The following is a 17,320-nucleotide window of genomic DNA, read 5'->3' as shown; positions in this document are numbered from 1 at the left end:
AAATATATCTTTCAAAATCCTCAATTAGTAAAGCCTAACAGTATAAAACACTCTCACAATACCAGGAATAAGTATGCTGCATCTATTAATTTTAGTAGATTGAGCAAAACTCGTGAAAGCCATTCTGTTATTGCACTGAGGGTGTACAACCATTTGTTACCCTTGGTCCAAAAGTACAATAAAAAAATATTTTTGAATAAATATTATGGCTGTTAGATAACCCATTTTTATTTTAAATTCCCCAATGCCACTGGCTGTATTTGAGTATGGTGGTTTATGTTTACGTAACTTAAGATATAATTAATCTAAGTTTTATAACTGACGGCTATATTCATAATGAAAGCTGTAATGAGACTTTGTCAATGATCTTTATTTTATGGTAATAAAAAATGTTGATTGTTGATTGATCGTACTCAGTTTGTTAAAAAATTGGTTTATTCTATGATTTTATTGTAGCCATCACGGTTAGGACCAGCATAAAAATGTCAGAATTTAATTGATATCTATAATATTGATGCCAAATGGGAATACCTTGGACCAATTAGAACCTATGTACCAAATTTCAAGTATCTTGGACCTTTATCTCATGGATAGTTTAAAGAAAACCCTGTCTGGTTCTTAATATAGTATAAGACTTTAGCCTTGACTTCAGATTCATTTCTCCATATGATCCTACATAACAGATGACTGTGTTCCTTTCAATTTGGTGTGAACCACACAAGTGTGGTTTTTTTTTAAAAAAAAAAAAACATGTGATAAAGCTATTTTACTCTTCTTGAACAATTTCTTTGTATGTTTCAATATCTTATGGGTCTGGTGAAACAAAACAAGCCATACACAAGTGTAATAAAGAAAAACCGTGTAAAAACCAATCAAAATAAAGTATAAAACTGTAAAAATTATTGGTTCTAACCTTCATCACCAATTGTAATAGATTTTTCAGCCAGAATCTCATGTTTGTTTTTAAAACTAGCGCCGTATCTTTTCATTGGTGCATACATCTCGGATGTGCGATGCAAATGCTCATCAACAATATTCTTCTTGTGACGTTTTGGGTTGTATCCCTTCTCTTTCATACATAGCTTCCTCAGTGCTAAAATAGAAAGCAGAAATAAATATTAAAATTATGAAAAATTATAACTAAAACAAATAATTAGTAAAAAACTGAACAATTTTACCTGAACAAACGGTAAATTTATTATTAATAAATGTATTTGTTGGAGACATCTATCTTCGTTATGTAGGGTTTCAAAATGCTTAGCATTAAGAGTTTAGAAAAATGTTTAAATATTTTACTGCAGGATCTAAATTTATAAATAATATTATATTTGTTATTTTTCAAATCAGAATGTAATGAGTTATGTATGAGCTGTAACTCTAATCAGACTAGGTAATGAAGTAATAGTACCACTCTATGAGTACTTTTGTGTACATTCACAAACTGATGTGGCCACACGACACCACTGAGCTCTTATAGTTTAGTTGCTGTAGGCAATATTTTACTTAAGTAAACGCATTTACGTACAAAAACTGCACAGATTGTTAAAATCTTTAAATTGATAAACGTTGTAGCTTACATTGAGCATTTCTATGAGCCCCAGTCACTATTCTCATAACCATGTTTTGTAAAATAAAAATATAAGATTTAGTTGAGTTGTGAGCCCAGAGGAAATTACAGTAATATATATGACGGTGCATAAGTATGTAATATATACTTTACAATACACCAACAGTCACCCTGCCATAAGCTCCTCAAAATAATGATACTTTTAGATATATTAATGTGATCAATATTAATACGAGTATATCTATTAAACATAAATTCTCCTCAATCAACTGTTTTATTTAAAACTAGCGGGCCCGGCGCGCTTTGCTGCGCATTTCAATAATTTTTTGCAAAAGTTGCCCGCGGCTTCGCACGCAATTTCCCGTTGAAAACAGTACACTATATTCACTTATTCTTTTTCTATCACATTCTAAACATTGCTGAGATAATTGATAGTCGTTCCATCGTGAGCCTCTTGGGCGTATTATGAAGGTATGTACCATATTCCTGCCTCTATCTAGCTGTTACCCACGGCTTCGCACGCAAATCTTAAGAACCGAAGTCCTTATATTACTTAGTAAATTTTTTTTTTTACTATAATAAATTTTAGATTAAATTAGTTATATCTCCGATGCCACGATTGAGCTTGCTTTGTTGTCTCGATCGAGAGAATATGTACACACGGAGTTTTGAGAACCATACTTCTGTCAAAAAAAACAACTAAGGTTGATTTTATAACATTCTTTATATTTGTAGCCAACGTAAGATAGTAATTATGATATCTGCATTACTCTTCTGATCAAGCATGAGCATGGTTTATATTAAATAAATATTGCAGTTAAAGGTGAATTTTTACGTCAAATTTGAATTGTATTATCTGGATAGTAAAGTCTATGTTTAACAGTGATTGCAAAAACAGTTTAAAACAAAATTTGTCGTTTCTCTTAAGCTTACTCTATGCTTTAAAACTATAAGTGTAATATATGTTTACAAAGAACAGCTGATTAAAAATTTGAAAAGACGTTAACATATGTTTGCTGCAATGCATTTCTTATGGGTATTTCTGTAACCAGTGGGGCGGAATCCTGAATCGGGAAAGGGATGGGCATAGCTTATAAACCTTCTCCGTGGAAAAATACATATACGTACAAATTTTCATCATGATCGGTCCAATAGTTCACGATTCCATAAAGGACAAACATACAAACATTCATTTTTATATATATAGATAGATATATTAATGACAATGAATGGTTTTGAAGGCAAACAGATTTAACACGTTCGCTACCACGAGCGGCGCATATATGCGCCGGCCGGGTTATTACGAGAGGGACCGACGTCAGAAATACGATCTTTACACACAGACCAAGTTAATATTGGTGTGCCCTTCATCACAGACCGATGGTAAGATTTTGTTTAAATAGGTTATTATACTTTGTAATAACCCCTAATTATATATATATTTGATGTATATTTCTGTTTTTGCGGTTTTTAGCATTTATTTTATTACGGCGCATATATGAGCCGGTCGGTTCTATAGCATCAAAATGGTATCATAGACCGAGTGTCCCAAATATGAGCCACTATTTATTTGTTGAAATACTTTAGATTCAAGGATATAATTTTTAACAAAAAAACACACCTATTCCATGAACAAGTTTATTTTACATATTTTATAAGACATATAAATCAAACTTTTACATTACAAAGATTACAAATAAATTCAAACAAAAGTGTTACTTGAGATAAATTGGATGTTTGGGGCCTACTTCTCATGCCATAGATTGAAACAAGTTTGGCATGCAAAGGCCAAATGGTTTGTCTTTAGAGTCCTTGCAAATAGAGCAGGCATAAAAGGTTTGCTTCCTTGTATTGTGTGCTTCTCGGCAGACATGGCACCTCAGTCGCTTTTCCAGCTTGACAGGAGCATGAGTCGTCTGTGAAAGAGCGGATGGGGCGAGGTTTCCGTGGAATGGGTTCTACATGAATGTATTGTTTTATAATAATGTCTCTGAAATTTCAGATAGGTTGTCTTCGTTGTCAATTTGGAAAAAATAAATGTGCTGTTCCACAGTGATACATCTAGCAGGTGGAAAAAATATTTTTATGTACCACCGAAGAGACTTTTCTAGGAGTGGAATAATAAGAGATCATTTGATCACTGCGATCAATCCCACTCATACCCTTGTTGTAGCGAACAACCATGCTGGGCTTTTGGATCACTTCTCCCCTTTTTGTTCTTGTTTCCTCCATCTCGGGGGCCATTTGAAGTTGAAATAGTCAAAACATTTCTTTTATCTCGCCATTTCATGACGGTAACGTCACCTCTTTGACCGGCTCACACACTCCCTCTTTTTCAGTTTTGTTTGCACCACAACTTGCGGATTCCCAACTCTATTTGACTGTAGAGTACCACACATGTTAGTCTGGTTGGTCATGAGGTACTCGGCCAGGTCCACGCTGTTGTAGAAATTGTCGAGAAAGATTTATGTGGCCTTTGCCGAGGTAGTTCTGCATTAACTTTCTCACAACTTCAAAGGCGTGGCCCTTTTCTTTGTCAATAAGTGTCCCCTTTCCTAAGTAGATGATGATATTTAAAATGAAATCCATCAGATGTTGTCAGTTCGTTACAGTTTTATACCGTACTTGTGTGATTTGTTTTTTTTATATACTGCACGAAAAGACGACAGTCGGCCTCTGAAGAGGACCATAGCCTCATCTAGAGAAAGTGACTTCCAGGGCTGTAAAACCCTAACAGAGTTTGCTAAGATATCATTGAGGACATTCTCAATTTTATGCATCCTATTGTCTGTGGAGTCTATGTTTGATCATAAAAACACAAACATCTTAAAATACATTCAAAACGATTGCGGGACATGGTCCGGCCAAAGATAGGATGCTCATATAAGCCGTCCTTGGACCAATAGTGTTTTATAGATGGAAGGTTTACATTACCCATCAACATACACAAACCTAAAAAATTTTTTTCAATTCTTCAACAGAAAACATTTTCCCAAAAGTTTAGATGAGCATGTTTGGAAAGAGGTGTCCCTCGCATGATTCCAGCTCTGGTGTTTGTCCATGTGACAATTTTTTCTAACAGGGCGGTGTCAAAAATATTGCCAAAACACTTCAACTGGATCAGTTTGTTTGTATATTCACTTTTTCTTCACCCACAAAATCATGAATTAGTGGGACTTTGTTCGTGTCAGTCCAACAACCATTAATACTGATATGATCATTGTGGACTTCATTGGCAACGAACTGTACATTAACATCATCGGTAAAATTATTTTGATTCTGCACATATTCATGTGCCTCTACTTCAGTAACAACTTCATTGCGGTCTACTTCACTACTAGAATCATCACTACTGTTAGAGGTTGGAATGTACTCACTGTTACCATCTGATGAAAATAAAGAACTTATTTCAGTGTCACTGTCACTATCACTCAATCACTAACTCACGGTCAATTCTCACTGTTGGTACACACACGCCTTCGTTTTCTATTTGGCTCCATGTTCATAAAAAAATCAGATAGAAGCTTATACAGTACGTAAAACTTACTCACAGAACGTAACCTCATTCACTGAACATAACCTCAAACTTAGTGAACCACGTGCTCTGCTGCAGTGGCGCGGCCGGGACGAGCATTTCACAAACTAATACTGCTGTTGAGACCAGTGAAATATATACCGTAAATACAGGTCATTGACTTTGACTTATCCAGAGACCAACCGTCCCATATTTGCGCCAGACACCCCCAGAGACCGATACGAAAATATTAAAACCGTTAAAATAGACCAGTGATTTTGTCAGGATATTATTATAGTAACAATAGAACACTGTCCCAAATATGCGCCGTCGGTCTGTATCAGCAGCGGGCCCGAGCGGCTCATATGTGGGACGCTGGTCCAGGAGTAAAAAAACCGTACGGCGCATATATGGGACAGCTGGTCTATATATATGTTTTTTATTTAACATATCGGTAGCGAACGTGTTAATGATTATCATTAGGATAACCGGAAACACACATATTGATATGTGTCAGGTTTTTATTGACATCTCTATTATCATTTCAAATTACCTCTCTCCTTATCCCGGTGAATTAATTCCAGCTTCTTCTCCTTCCTTTTGTTGATATCGTCCTCCAAGAACGCCATGCGGTAAGTGAGGCGTGTCCTGTTCAACAGCATGTGCTGCTCGAGCAGCTGTTCCGACTTCTTCATCCTCTCGTTATGAATCTCTTCTATTTCCTATCAACATTTTGAAATCTCAAGATTTTTCTAGACACAATATGTGGTTTATTTTATTGTCTATTACACTGCAACTTAAACATGTAGGCACTGTAATCTCTGAACACTCTTGGTAACAATGGCAAAATCAAGGTTTCTTTATTGTTTATTTCCAACTTCAGTACATAAATAAACAAATAAATACAATGTCGACAAGAGAACATGTAGTGATGATAGTAAAAGGACCACCAAAGAAGCAAGAGTCAATGGTGGCTCAGTAATGTACTCGTATATTGTATATACATATGTGTGTGTATGTTTTTTTTTCAAGGAGCAAGAAGGTAATGCACACAGGTCTGAAGAAAAACTCTAGGAATCATGTCCTGCCTGTCAGAGAAGAAATCCATATGTCTGTAGACGAAATTACCGTCTCTGGACCCTGGCTATTGTAGAATTTGCATGGTCTCAATTTTCTGAAGGAAATAAGTTGAACTGTAGACTAGTCCACAGGTTGTTCAGGAATACATAAAGCCAAAGCACATTTTGGACATTGCACATTATCTCGAGCCTTACGTTGCAAGGAATAGGCCTTGCCTCATATCTGTGTTTATACTTTGTAAGCTGTCTGTTATTGTGCTAATTCAATTATCAAACTATGTGTAGTGGGTTAATTCTGTTTAAACAAAGACGTGTTTTAAAATAATGAATGTTACTCTTCAAAAATTTTAACACATTCATGTTACAAAATTTAACTACTGTTAGTTGGAGCAAACTACAATTAATTGTCAAAAAATCAGTTTTAAAATAATTTAGATCATAGGGTTTTTAATGGTGTGAGAGTTGATGATTAAGGATGTTGAAACTTCAGAATATTTAGATTGGAGTAACAAATAGATTAGATTTCATTTCTGCCTCCTGTATTTACAGTTCTGAGTGAGATGCATCTGTAAATTATAGGTAAAAGGAGGAAGTGTAGTTTTAATTTCATCCAAGGGATTCGATGATCTAAAGGTGTACAGGGCTGGTTGTTTCATATATAGGCAGCATATATATATATATATATATATATATATATATATATATATATATATATATATATATATATATATATATATTCACTTTGGGTGTATAAACGCAGAATTGCTCTATTACAACAATTATTAGACTTCTTGATATAAAGTTCCTTTAATATTTCGGCTTTGCCGTTTTCAAAAAGGTATAATAAAAGGTATATATTTATGTACATTTTTATTTATGTACATTTTTATTTATGTACTTTTGTAAATTTTGTTTGCTGTGTTGTTATTTTTATTATACCTTTTTGAAAACGGCAAAGCCGAAATATTAAAGGAACTTTATATCAAGAAGTCTAATAATTGTTGTATATATATATATATATATATATATATATATATATATATATATATATATATATATATATATATACACACATACATATCCCAACCATTATTTTTGTATGTCTTTCAAAAATATTTATATCCTTCACCTTTGTCTAAGTACATAAAGGTGACAATAAATCAAGACATAGCGAAGCTGAGGTAGGAAGGGTCTATTCAATTTTAATGTTGAATTTAGCTCCAATTCAACTTCCTTTTGTAAAATTCGTTTTGAAATTCTTTACCACCGAATTTCTTTCAATCTCTTCATACGAACATGACTCCAGATACCAGGAGTCAAGTCTGAGGCTGTGTCAGATACTAGACATTGCAATGAAAGGAAGGTGATCTGGACCTAAAACTTACATTCAAAATAAATCTATATGAGTGCTGTCTGATAATTTCATACAGCCAAAGCATTAATTCGCCAGACCAGGGCATCTGATTTTGAATGAGAAAAAAATGTACTCACTTCACCCTTTTTTCCGTTAAAAAGCTCCACATAACGACTACTATAATGATATTTTTATAGAGGAATGAACATAATAAGAACAAAAAAGAGAATGAATCAATCCTCTGGTTAAAAATTCAATGTTTGATTCCTTTACAGTAGAATATAAAGCCCAAACAGGTACAGTATTTAGTATGTAATTAACATTATTATTGAAGAAAATATTGTTGTAACAATATTGGTTCGCTTGTAGAAGTAGCAAAAGTTATAGTATTGTAATTGAATACCTTTTCCCGAAATTCCCAGTCACTCTTCTCCATATCAGCAATGAGTTTGAAACGCTTTTTAATGTTGACTTCAGTGTCGAGCGGTGGGAGCTGAGCTTCCCAGGCCTGTTTCATCCGAAGCCTCTCCACAATCTCGACCTCGTGCTGGCCTGGGGGAAGACCATTGCCTTTCGAGAGACAAAAAATGATTAAATAATATCACATGAAAAATACCTCAGAAATTACTAATCATCATTTACTTACCCCAAGTGAGTTGTTCCAGGCGGAGTACCTCGGGGGTGGTTCTTCCATGGGTGATGTACGGTGGAGCCCACGGTTGTGTCTGTGTCTCAGACTCACGGTAGTCTGTTTGTGCGCCACGCACTCTAGTACCCGCAGACACCCTGTCCCGCAGTTTCTGTGCAGTAGTGGGTGGAGCCATGATGCCCAAATTTGTAACGTTCTCTGCCCCCAGCAATGGAAATCGAGACGCAGGAGCACCCGTCTGTCCTTCAGTCAAAGGTCTGCCATTTTTTGAGGATTTATAAAGAACAGTTACAACCAAAACTGCAATATAAAGTATTCATTGTATAGACAACAGTAACAAAAGCACTTCATTTCAGTAAAAAACGTGTTCAACTTACCGGCGGAAGTACTTGTAACGATCAGATCCTGTAACCTCTGCTGTTACTGTTTTTTCCTGTGCTGTAGCCCTAAAAATAATGTTAACAATAGATAATGTCAATTAAAGAAGGTCTAAATAGTTATAGCTCAATTATATTATATCTAAAATCTTACACTGATTTTGCCAATGTCTGTAATGGAATGCAGGTATTTAGAAATACATTTGGTAGACCAGACAAAACACATAGTGTCAGGTTTAGCTCAGTCATGTACGTCTTGATTATTTTAACTTGGTGAGACAAAATCTTTTTCAAATAACTAGATAAACCAAAATGCTCTCAAGTTCCATTTACTACACCACTAAGAGTTTGAAAATTCCTATATATGTGCGGATCCTGCAAGTACATTTGATTTATAAAACTGTGATCCTTTCTGACATTTCCATAATAAAAAGAATCTGATAGTAAATTAAAACAAAAGTGAGATTTCTTCACTGCCAATTCAATAATCCATTTTATTTTATATTACTTCATACATAAACTTAAAATCCATCTTATTAAATCAAAATGAGTTGGATTACAATGTTGATTGGTGTTTTCCTGTTTTTCTAATATAACAGAATTCCTGAAGTAATTTCCTTAACTTATTTAGGATACACAGGAACTTCATATAAATGTGTTTTGTAGCATCAAAGAAAACATTAAAATTAAAATTATTCTAAAATACAATTGTTGGCAAGTATCTGAAAAATTGAAAAGTCCTGGAACAGAGTTAAATAAAATTGTAGCAGATTATTAATTTTTCAAGCTTTCTGTTTAATACAGAACTGTATTTTCTGTACACTTATATTCACCTGACTTTGCCCAAGTAGGAAGGGTCAATGCTCTGAGGTGTCTGGTGAGAGGGGCGTAACACCAAAGTGGCCCTGGGGTAGCGAACCATGTCACTAAACATGGAGTCGAAAATCGGCCGTACACTCTGCACAAAACCAACTTGAAATAGCCAAAGTCGTTCATTTAAAATTCAAATTAAAAGTTTGTTTTATAAAGTTTTCAATTTATTTCGTATAAAAGTTTAATACCTCTTCTGCCATCTTTGGTTTTGTGGATGGTGTATCATGTGCAATGAGTTTTTTGTGATTATTCCTTTGATTGTGAGGACATCAAAATTTTGATTTAACGCATTTCATCTGGGTTTGAATTGTATAAGCTAAACCTTATCTTTAAAAGGAAAGCAAAATGTTAGATTGCAATTGGTTTGATTTCAATAATTTTGAAATAACATTCAGTTGATGATTGCTGTTCAGTGATTTTGAATCATATTGTTGCTATTAATAATTTTATCTTATTTTTTATGTTAACTACAAAAGGAAGAACTAATTGAATTAAGCCAGACTATTAGAATAACCAAAGACAAAGCCACAAAGGAAATGCTCAAAGAAAGAAAAAGCTTTTATAAATTAACTATTGCTATTGCTGCAAAAAAGGAATTTATAAACAACAAAATCATTAATTCTGATAAAGTGTGCAAATCACTTGGAATATAAAAACAAACAGAAAGTAAAAATGACATTAAATTGGTTGTGGCTGGCCAAGTGAGCTCCGATCCCTTTGAAGTATGTGAAATATTTAATAATTACTTTATAAACTTTGTTGATAGTTGTGTAGTTCCAAATCTTCCTAAATTTTTAAACAGTAATATTAATAACTCTATTGCATATAATCCAATAAATCAGCGGTTTCATATAAAACCTCTAAGCGAAATTGAACTTCACAAGTAATATCATCTTTTTAAAATAAATTCTCTACTGGGTATGACGAAGTCCCTACGCTTATCATTAAAAATGCCAAATATCAATTGATTAAAACACTAATCCACATTATTAATTCTTCTTTTGTAAGTGGAATAGTTCCAAATAGACTAAAAATTTATAAAATAAAAACAGTCTTTAAAAAAGGGAATACAACTGATCCTACAAATTATCGCCTAATGTCTATATTACCATTTTCTAAAATATATGAGAGTGTAATGTATATCAGATTAGTGAAATTTTTGGAAACAAATAGTTTATTTCATGATGAGCAGCATGGGTTTAAAGTCAAAGTCAAAATCTCTTTACAATTTTTGTAGAGAAATGTATTGGCGTCAAAATACATAATGTTAAAGTTACACATTTACAGAATATAAGTTAGAGTTGAGCAGTCTTGATGTCTAAGATGGTCATGTTTCATGTAGATATTCTTCCAGCGTGTAGTACGGCCTGGTCACCAGCCATCTTCAGGTTCTTCCCCTTCTGAGTCTTTATCTCGGTTGGCAGCAGGTTGTAAAGCTTGTGTCCCATGTATGACGACTTCCTCCATTACAGTGAAAGATGGTGTGCTGGCAGGATGAAGTTGTCAGCATGTCGAGTGTTGTAATGGTGTACATCTGTTCCCCAAGGGAGTTCATTCATGTCGGCAAACATAATCACTTCCTGGATGTAGAGGGCCACAACTGTCAAGATGTGAAGATCCTTGAAACCTTCACGACAGCTGTCCTTCGGTTGTAGGCCTTTAAGAGTTCTTATTATTTTCTTCTGGATCAGGAGTAGTTTCTGTAGGTTAGTGACTGTAGTGCCTCCCCATATAGCAATGCTGTACCTCAGATGAGATCAGGAAAATCTGTCATTAATGCAGGGATTGGGTTTTTAGAGTCAATTTTAGATGCCATAGACCAGGGTGGCCATGCTGTGGGTATCTTGATGGACCTCAGTAAGGCGTTTGACAGTGTCTGTCATATTACCCTTATTAGAACATTAGAAAATTTAGGGATTGTAGGAATTTCACTGAACTAGTTTGAATCATACCTACAAAATAGAAAAAATATGTAGAACTACCCCATATAGATATTAGACAACTAAGTTATGCTAAATCAACAATGAAAACAATAAAATACGGAGTACCTCAAGGCTCCATTCTTGGACCCGTATTATGTCTTTGCTATATAAGGGGATTACCAAATAGTGTAACAAATTTAAACATTAAAATGTGTCTGAATGCTGATGACTCCGACCTTATCATATCTCATAAATCTTTAAATGAAATAGAAAATCTATCAAACCAAAATTTATTTTCAATTTATAATTACTTTAGCAGAAAAAACCTTTTACTTAACCCTGATAAAACCAACTTTATGACATTTTGTACTAAAAAAAACAAACACAATCAACAGCCAATGATTATTAAAGTACATAAAACTCAAATTCAAAAAGTTAATCAAACTAAATTTTTAGGATTAATACTAGATGAGAGCTTAACGTGGGATGTGTACATTCTGGCCACTCAAAAGAAAATATCTTCTGGTCTGTATGCACTAAAATTTATTTCAAAATGTTGTAAGCTGGAGACTTTAAACTAAGAGTATTCAAATTGCAAAAGAGGGCTATTCGTTTAGTGTTTGGGTTGAGGGGCCTGGAGAGCTGTAGGCAAGTGTTTCACCAAGAACGTTTACTAACCCTCCCCTCCATTTTTGTTTATTCCGTTTCAATTTACACTTTTAAACACATTACCGATTTTCCTACCCACAATCATATATATCCCACCAGAAATAAAAATAGTTTAACAGTACCCCACCATAGTAATAATATGTTCCGCAAATCAATAGAATATTTAGGACCTACGATTTATAATAGATTGCCAGATTATTTAAAAGCCAGCACTTCAATTGCATCTTTCAAAAACAAGCTAAAAGACTTTCTAGTAAAAAACTGTTTTTACTCACTCTCTGAATTTTTGTGCCCCACCCAACCCTACAAGTAAAAATATCATTAGTACTGCTTTTCAATATATTTTTAATTTGTAGTTTTACCAGATATAGCAATAACTTTAATAAGAATATTTTTAGTATTTAGTTATTTATAGTATATAGTATAGTATATAGAAAACTTCCTTGAAGAAGTCACTGAGGAAGTGAATGTGTCAAATTATTGCAGAGAACAAGTACTAGAAGCCGCACTTATCCAAGTAAAAATGGTAAGGACAAGCTCAATATTCTGGGAACTTACCGGTCTCCACAGAGTAACCTGGAAGAATCTACCACCATTTTGTCACAGGTAATTAATGAAAAAAATCTGGAAAACTCCCCACTAATTATCATGGGAGACATCAACATAGATCTGAGAAGGACTGACAAAAGATACAGAGACTTAGGAGAAATCCTGACCTCCCATAATATCGAGAGGTTTGAACTACCAGCCACGAGAATAACAAAGAGCACACAAACCTCTATTGACTGGATATGCTCAAACCTACCTCATGAGAAAATCACCACCAAGGTGATCCATGCAGGTATCTCTGATCACTCAGCACAAACCTGCCACCTTGTTAATGAGAAACCCACCGAGCCAAGCACATACAAGAGATTGTTTAGTCAAACTAATTTAGAGGAACTAAAGAGTGCTCTTCAAAAAGAAGATTGGAGCAATGTACTTCTGGCAACTTCTGTAGATGAAGCCTTCAAACACTTCCAAACAACCCTGACACTAGCCCTTGACTCGTCATGCCCACGAAAAAAAACCAGAACTAAGAGAAAAAAACTAAGACAATTGAAGACCAAGAAGCCAACACACTAAAGGAAGAATATCTTAAAGCACTGAGAACCTATGAGCTTTCAGGGAATAAGGCCGACAAGGCAATAACTGCAGAAAGAAAAAGACTTTACGACCTAAGGCTTAAAACTTTGAGGAAAGAAGCTTCCACAAACCATATCAATACAGCTGATAACAAATCAAAAGCTACATGGGACGTAATTAAGAATACATGGTCAACAACTAAAGCAGCAGACTGTAAAAAAATAGAATTAAAAATCAATGAAGAGCTGGCCAAAGATTCTAAAAAGCTAGCGGAACACTTTAATAGCTTCTTCGTAAATGTGGCTGAAAACACGCTTAAAAAAGCTAATATGAACCAACAAATCTCAAACTTACCACCACTCAACCCATATCCTACAAACAATGTTTTTTCAATGACTACACTAGCTCCCACAACAGAGAAAGAAGTTAAATTCACAATTCAGGAATTAAAAACAAAAAACTCCGCTGGTTTTGATGAATTCTCATCTAAAATGCTGAAGTTCTGCTCAAATGAATTAATTAAACCTCTGGTAAATATAACTAACAGATCATTCAAAGCCGGAGAGTTCCCAACTAACCTAAAGCTGTCCATAGTATACCCGAAATTTAAAGGTGGATCAAAACAGGAAGTTAGTAATTACCGACCGATATCACTTATTTCCACATTCTCCAAGGTTATAGAAAAAATTGTCCTAAAAAGACTCCTACAGTACTGTACACAGCACAACTTAATCACAACTTCACAGCATGGATTCCTAAGGGGGAAATCAACAACTACTGCAATGATCGACATGGTTGAAACCATAATTGACAATCTCGAAGAAGGTAAACTAACAACAAGCATATTCCTCGACTTCAGTAAGGCCTTTGATTGCCTGGGGCACGAGCTCATACTGCAAAAACTAGAATTTCTTGGAATAACAGGAACAGCTAAAAAGTGGTTCGGAAGTTATATCATGGGTCGAAGTCAGCTAGCTGAACTCAAACAAACAACAAATGGGGTAACAGGAAAAACCAAGTCAGGTCCCTTACCAGTCAACCGAGGAGTGCCACAAGGATCAGTTCTCGGCCCAGTCTTGTTCATCCTTTTCACAAATGATATGCCTCAGTACATAGGAAATCAATGTCACACTCTTATGTACGCGGATGACACCACCCTGGTCCTAAAAAACTCCAAGTCAGAAAATCTAACATCATCTTGTCTCACTTCAGTAAAAAAAGCATATGAATACTGTAGTAAAAATGATCTGGCAGTAAACACTACAAGTTGCTTTTGGAAGGCGAGCAGAGATAGTTGAACACATCCCAAATGTGGAAATGAAGAATCATACTACGTTTCTGGGTGTTACCCTAGACAAAAACCTGACATGGGTGCCTCACTTGGACAGCCTATGCAAAAAGCTTAACACTGGCTACTTTGCAGTAAAACGCATTGCAAGTTCTTGTGATACAAACACTGCCAGGACTGGGTACTTTGCAGTTTTTGAGTCCCATCTCCGCTATGGTCTGGTTGTGTGGGGTGGAACCTCAAAGACTAACTTAGAGAGAGTCCTTAAAATTCAGAAGAAAGCCATCAGAGCCCTAGCAGAATTACACTACAATGACAGCTGCAGAACAGCATTTAAAACTTTTAAAATCTTGACTGTTGTGAATCTCTATTGAAGCAGTGATCTCCAGCACCTGTAATGAAAACCCTCAAAAAAACAGTGATGTCCATCAGTACAACACAAGGGGTGCTGAACTATATCACCTACCGACCCACCACATGTCACTGTACGAGAGAAAACCAACCTACATTGGAAGAAAACTGCACAACCACCTACCACCGGAGATAAGGAAACTTCAAGGCAAGAACTTCCAGCACATGCTAAGAAAATGGCTTGAAGATCACCCATTCTACTCATTGGAGGAATTCTTTGAACTCAACTAAAACTTTTATATATACGTATATATATTATGCACTGTAAAAGATATTTTGACGCCCTCACAATTCTCCAAGGAATTTGTAAATAAAGATTGTATTGTATTGTATTTTATACATATTGACAATTCTCGATACATGTTAAATGTCAATGAAAAATAAATGATTTTGATTTAAAAATGGTTTATTACTCTCATATTCACTCCCATATTTCTTTTGGTGTTGTATTGTATGGAGCAACTAGTGATATAAATTTGCAAATTATATTACTATTGCAAAAGAAAGCTATATGTATTATACTTAATTTACAAAGGCAGGAGTCAGTAAGACAAATATTTTCAGACTTAGGTATTCAAACCATTTATGGGCTATATTTAATGGAAACTGTCTTAGCAGTAAGGATAGCTAAAGACAGTTTACGTAAATTAGGCACTTTCCACAACTATTCAACAAGAAACCGGAATCAGTTGGCAGCCACACAGATTAACTAGAATTTACAAGGAAAAAACCAACAGTTGCAGGCATTAGATGTTATAATAACTTACCTATAGATATTTTATCAACAGACAGTTTTCTGAATTTTAAAAAGAAGCTTAAACAGTACTTAATTGCTAGGTCGTTGTATTCTATTGATGAATTTTTCCAACAACCTTAATACTTAAAATGTATTATTTTAAACTATATTTAATTTAATACTCAACGTTGGCTAAGTAGTACACGTCACGGTAACTATTTAAGTTAGATTATTATGTTTATTGGCACCATTTCATGGTTATATATATAAATATATATATTTTTATATACCAATTTTTAATATAGTTTACTTTGAATTTGAATAGCTTGTTTTATCAGTACACTCCTCCCTGGCTATCATGATTATTATACGAAGCAGGATATTGCAGAGTGTACTGATTTACCAAGATAAGGATTTCATTTGAAATGTTAATTAAGGATGAGTGTTACTATAATAAAAAATGAAATACTTACAAACTCTGCTGCAGCCTGATAAGATGCATGGGCAGCCTTATAGTAGCTTTTTGGACCAGAGAATGTAAACAGAGGGTCTGTAATAATATATGTCAAGTCATTTTATTTAATAATACTACAATTACATTATCTATTTTCTAATTACTATCATTTCATCTATTATAATTTCCATCTTGAAATACACTACTGTATTTTGATATAAAGGTCTAAAACAAAGAGTTTATTAAAAATATTAAATCACCTCTTTAAAACTGCAATTTATACATAAATGCAAAACAAAATAAATTAAAATGAAAAAACCTTCATCATACTAAACACGAAATATAGTACAACCCTTTCCCTGCCAAGAAACTAAATAGGACTCTTCACTTTGTAATAATAGTACCTTTGTAATACACATAAGATCCATGTCAGTTGTTAGTAATTGAACTTATACACAAATTTATGCAATTAAAAATATTATAAATGTATATTTTTAATATGCCTATTGTAATGGTATGAAATTGAGATCTTATTATTTTACAGTTTCAAGTTGAGATGGTCATAACATAATAAAGATTTGGGTCAAACACTAACAAAATTATATCTATTTTAATATTTCATGTGGAATTGATTTTTTTTATAAACTCTTTATATTTAGTTGTTTTTAGATAAAAAATTAATGTTCTGACATTACACCTATGTTTATATCAATATTGAAATTTCCTGCAGTGGTAGAAACTATTGTACGAATAAATAATTAAATGGTTTTTATGTGGGCATCACTTATTATACTACAATAACTTATTATACATCAGTTAAAAATCAAATGTAATGCACTATTAAAACCAATCTGTAACTATTTGTACCATAGATGTAATCAAGTGGTCTTGTAGGTCGCACATGTTTTTCATTGTTAAAACTAGCAGTTTTGCTTGATACTTTCATGACTAATAATTTTCTGCTATATGCAGACTTAGAAACTTCTCAGATCATATACTGTTTACACCAAACTTAAGATTACACACCCAAAGTAACATTTGACATTCTTTCTAGGTTGCTACATCAACATCAGCTGTTTAGTCAATAACACACTAGCTGACACTGATAGGAATTATTTCATGGATGGTTTGCCACATGCTGGAATGGTGATGTTGTTTATTCTTGTTCCAAAGAGCTTATCTTTCAAAATATAAAATGTTAGATAGTATATTATAACTTGTGTAAAATATAAATAATGTACCATTACATTGAATTTAAAATTTGCAATACTATAAACTACATCATCCATGACAAAATTTAAT

General features: G+C 34.0%; 1 protein-coding gene across 1 annotated transcript in view; it reads right to left on the bottom strand.

The window, feature by feature from the left end:
- The window catches only part of LOC124364628 (cilia- and flagella-associated protein 91-like), a 53,180-nt gene extending 36,111 nt beyond the window's left edge, over nucleotides 1–17,069 (bottom strand). The window contains exons 1-8 of the mRNA XM_046820243.1: nucleotides 16,886–17,069; nucleotides 16,038–16,114; nucleotides 9,374–9,498; nucleotides 8,541–8,609; nucleotides 8,161–8,420; nucleotides 7,918–8,084; nucleotides 5,635–5,803; nucleotides 914–1,093 (exon numbers count right to left, since the gene is read on the bottom strand). Of these exons, the coding sequence (XP_046676199.1) occupies nucleotides 914–1,093; nucleotides 5,635–5,803; nucleotides 7,918–8,084; nucleotides 8,161–8,420; nucleotides 8,541–8,609; nucleotides 9,374–9,498; nucleotides 16,038–16,114; nucleotides 16,886–16,964 (1,126 nt within the window). The 5' untranslated portion in view covers nucleotides 16,965–17,069. The remainder of the gene's footprint in view (nucleotides 1–913; nucleotides 1,094–5,634; nucleotides 5,804–7,917; nucleotides 8,085–8,160; nucleotides 8,421–8,540; nucleotides 8,610–9,373; nucleotides 9,499–16,037; nucleotides 16,115–16,885) is intronic.
- Nucleotides 17,070–17,320: the final 251 nt, after the last annotated feature.

Source organism: Homalodisca vitripennis, chromosome 6 (assembly GCF_021130785.1).
Source record: "Homalodisca vitripennis isolate AUS2020 chromosome 6, UT_GWSS_2.1, whole genome shotgun sequence".
In the NCBI taxonomy this organism is placed as follows: domain Eukaryota; kingdom Metazoa; phylum Arthropoda; class Insecta; order Hemiptera; family Cicadellidae; genus Homalodisca; species Homalodisca vitripennis.
The sequence above is the reverse complement of the archived record's forward strand: the minus strand, read 5'-3'. Positions and strand labels throughout refer to the sequence as shown.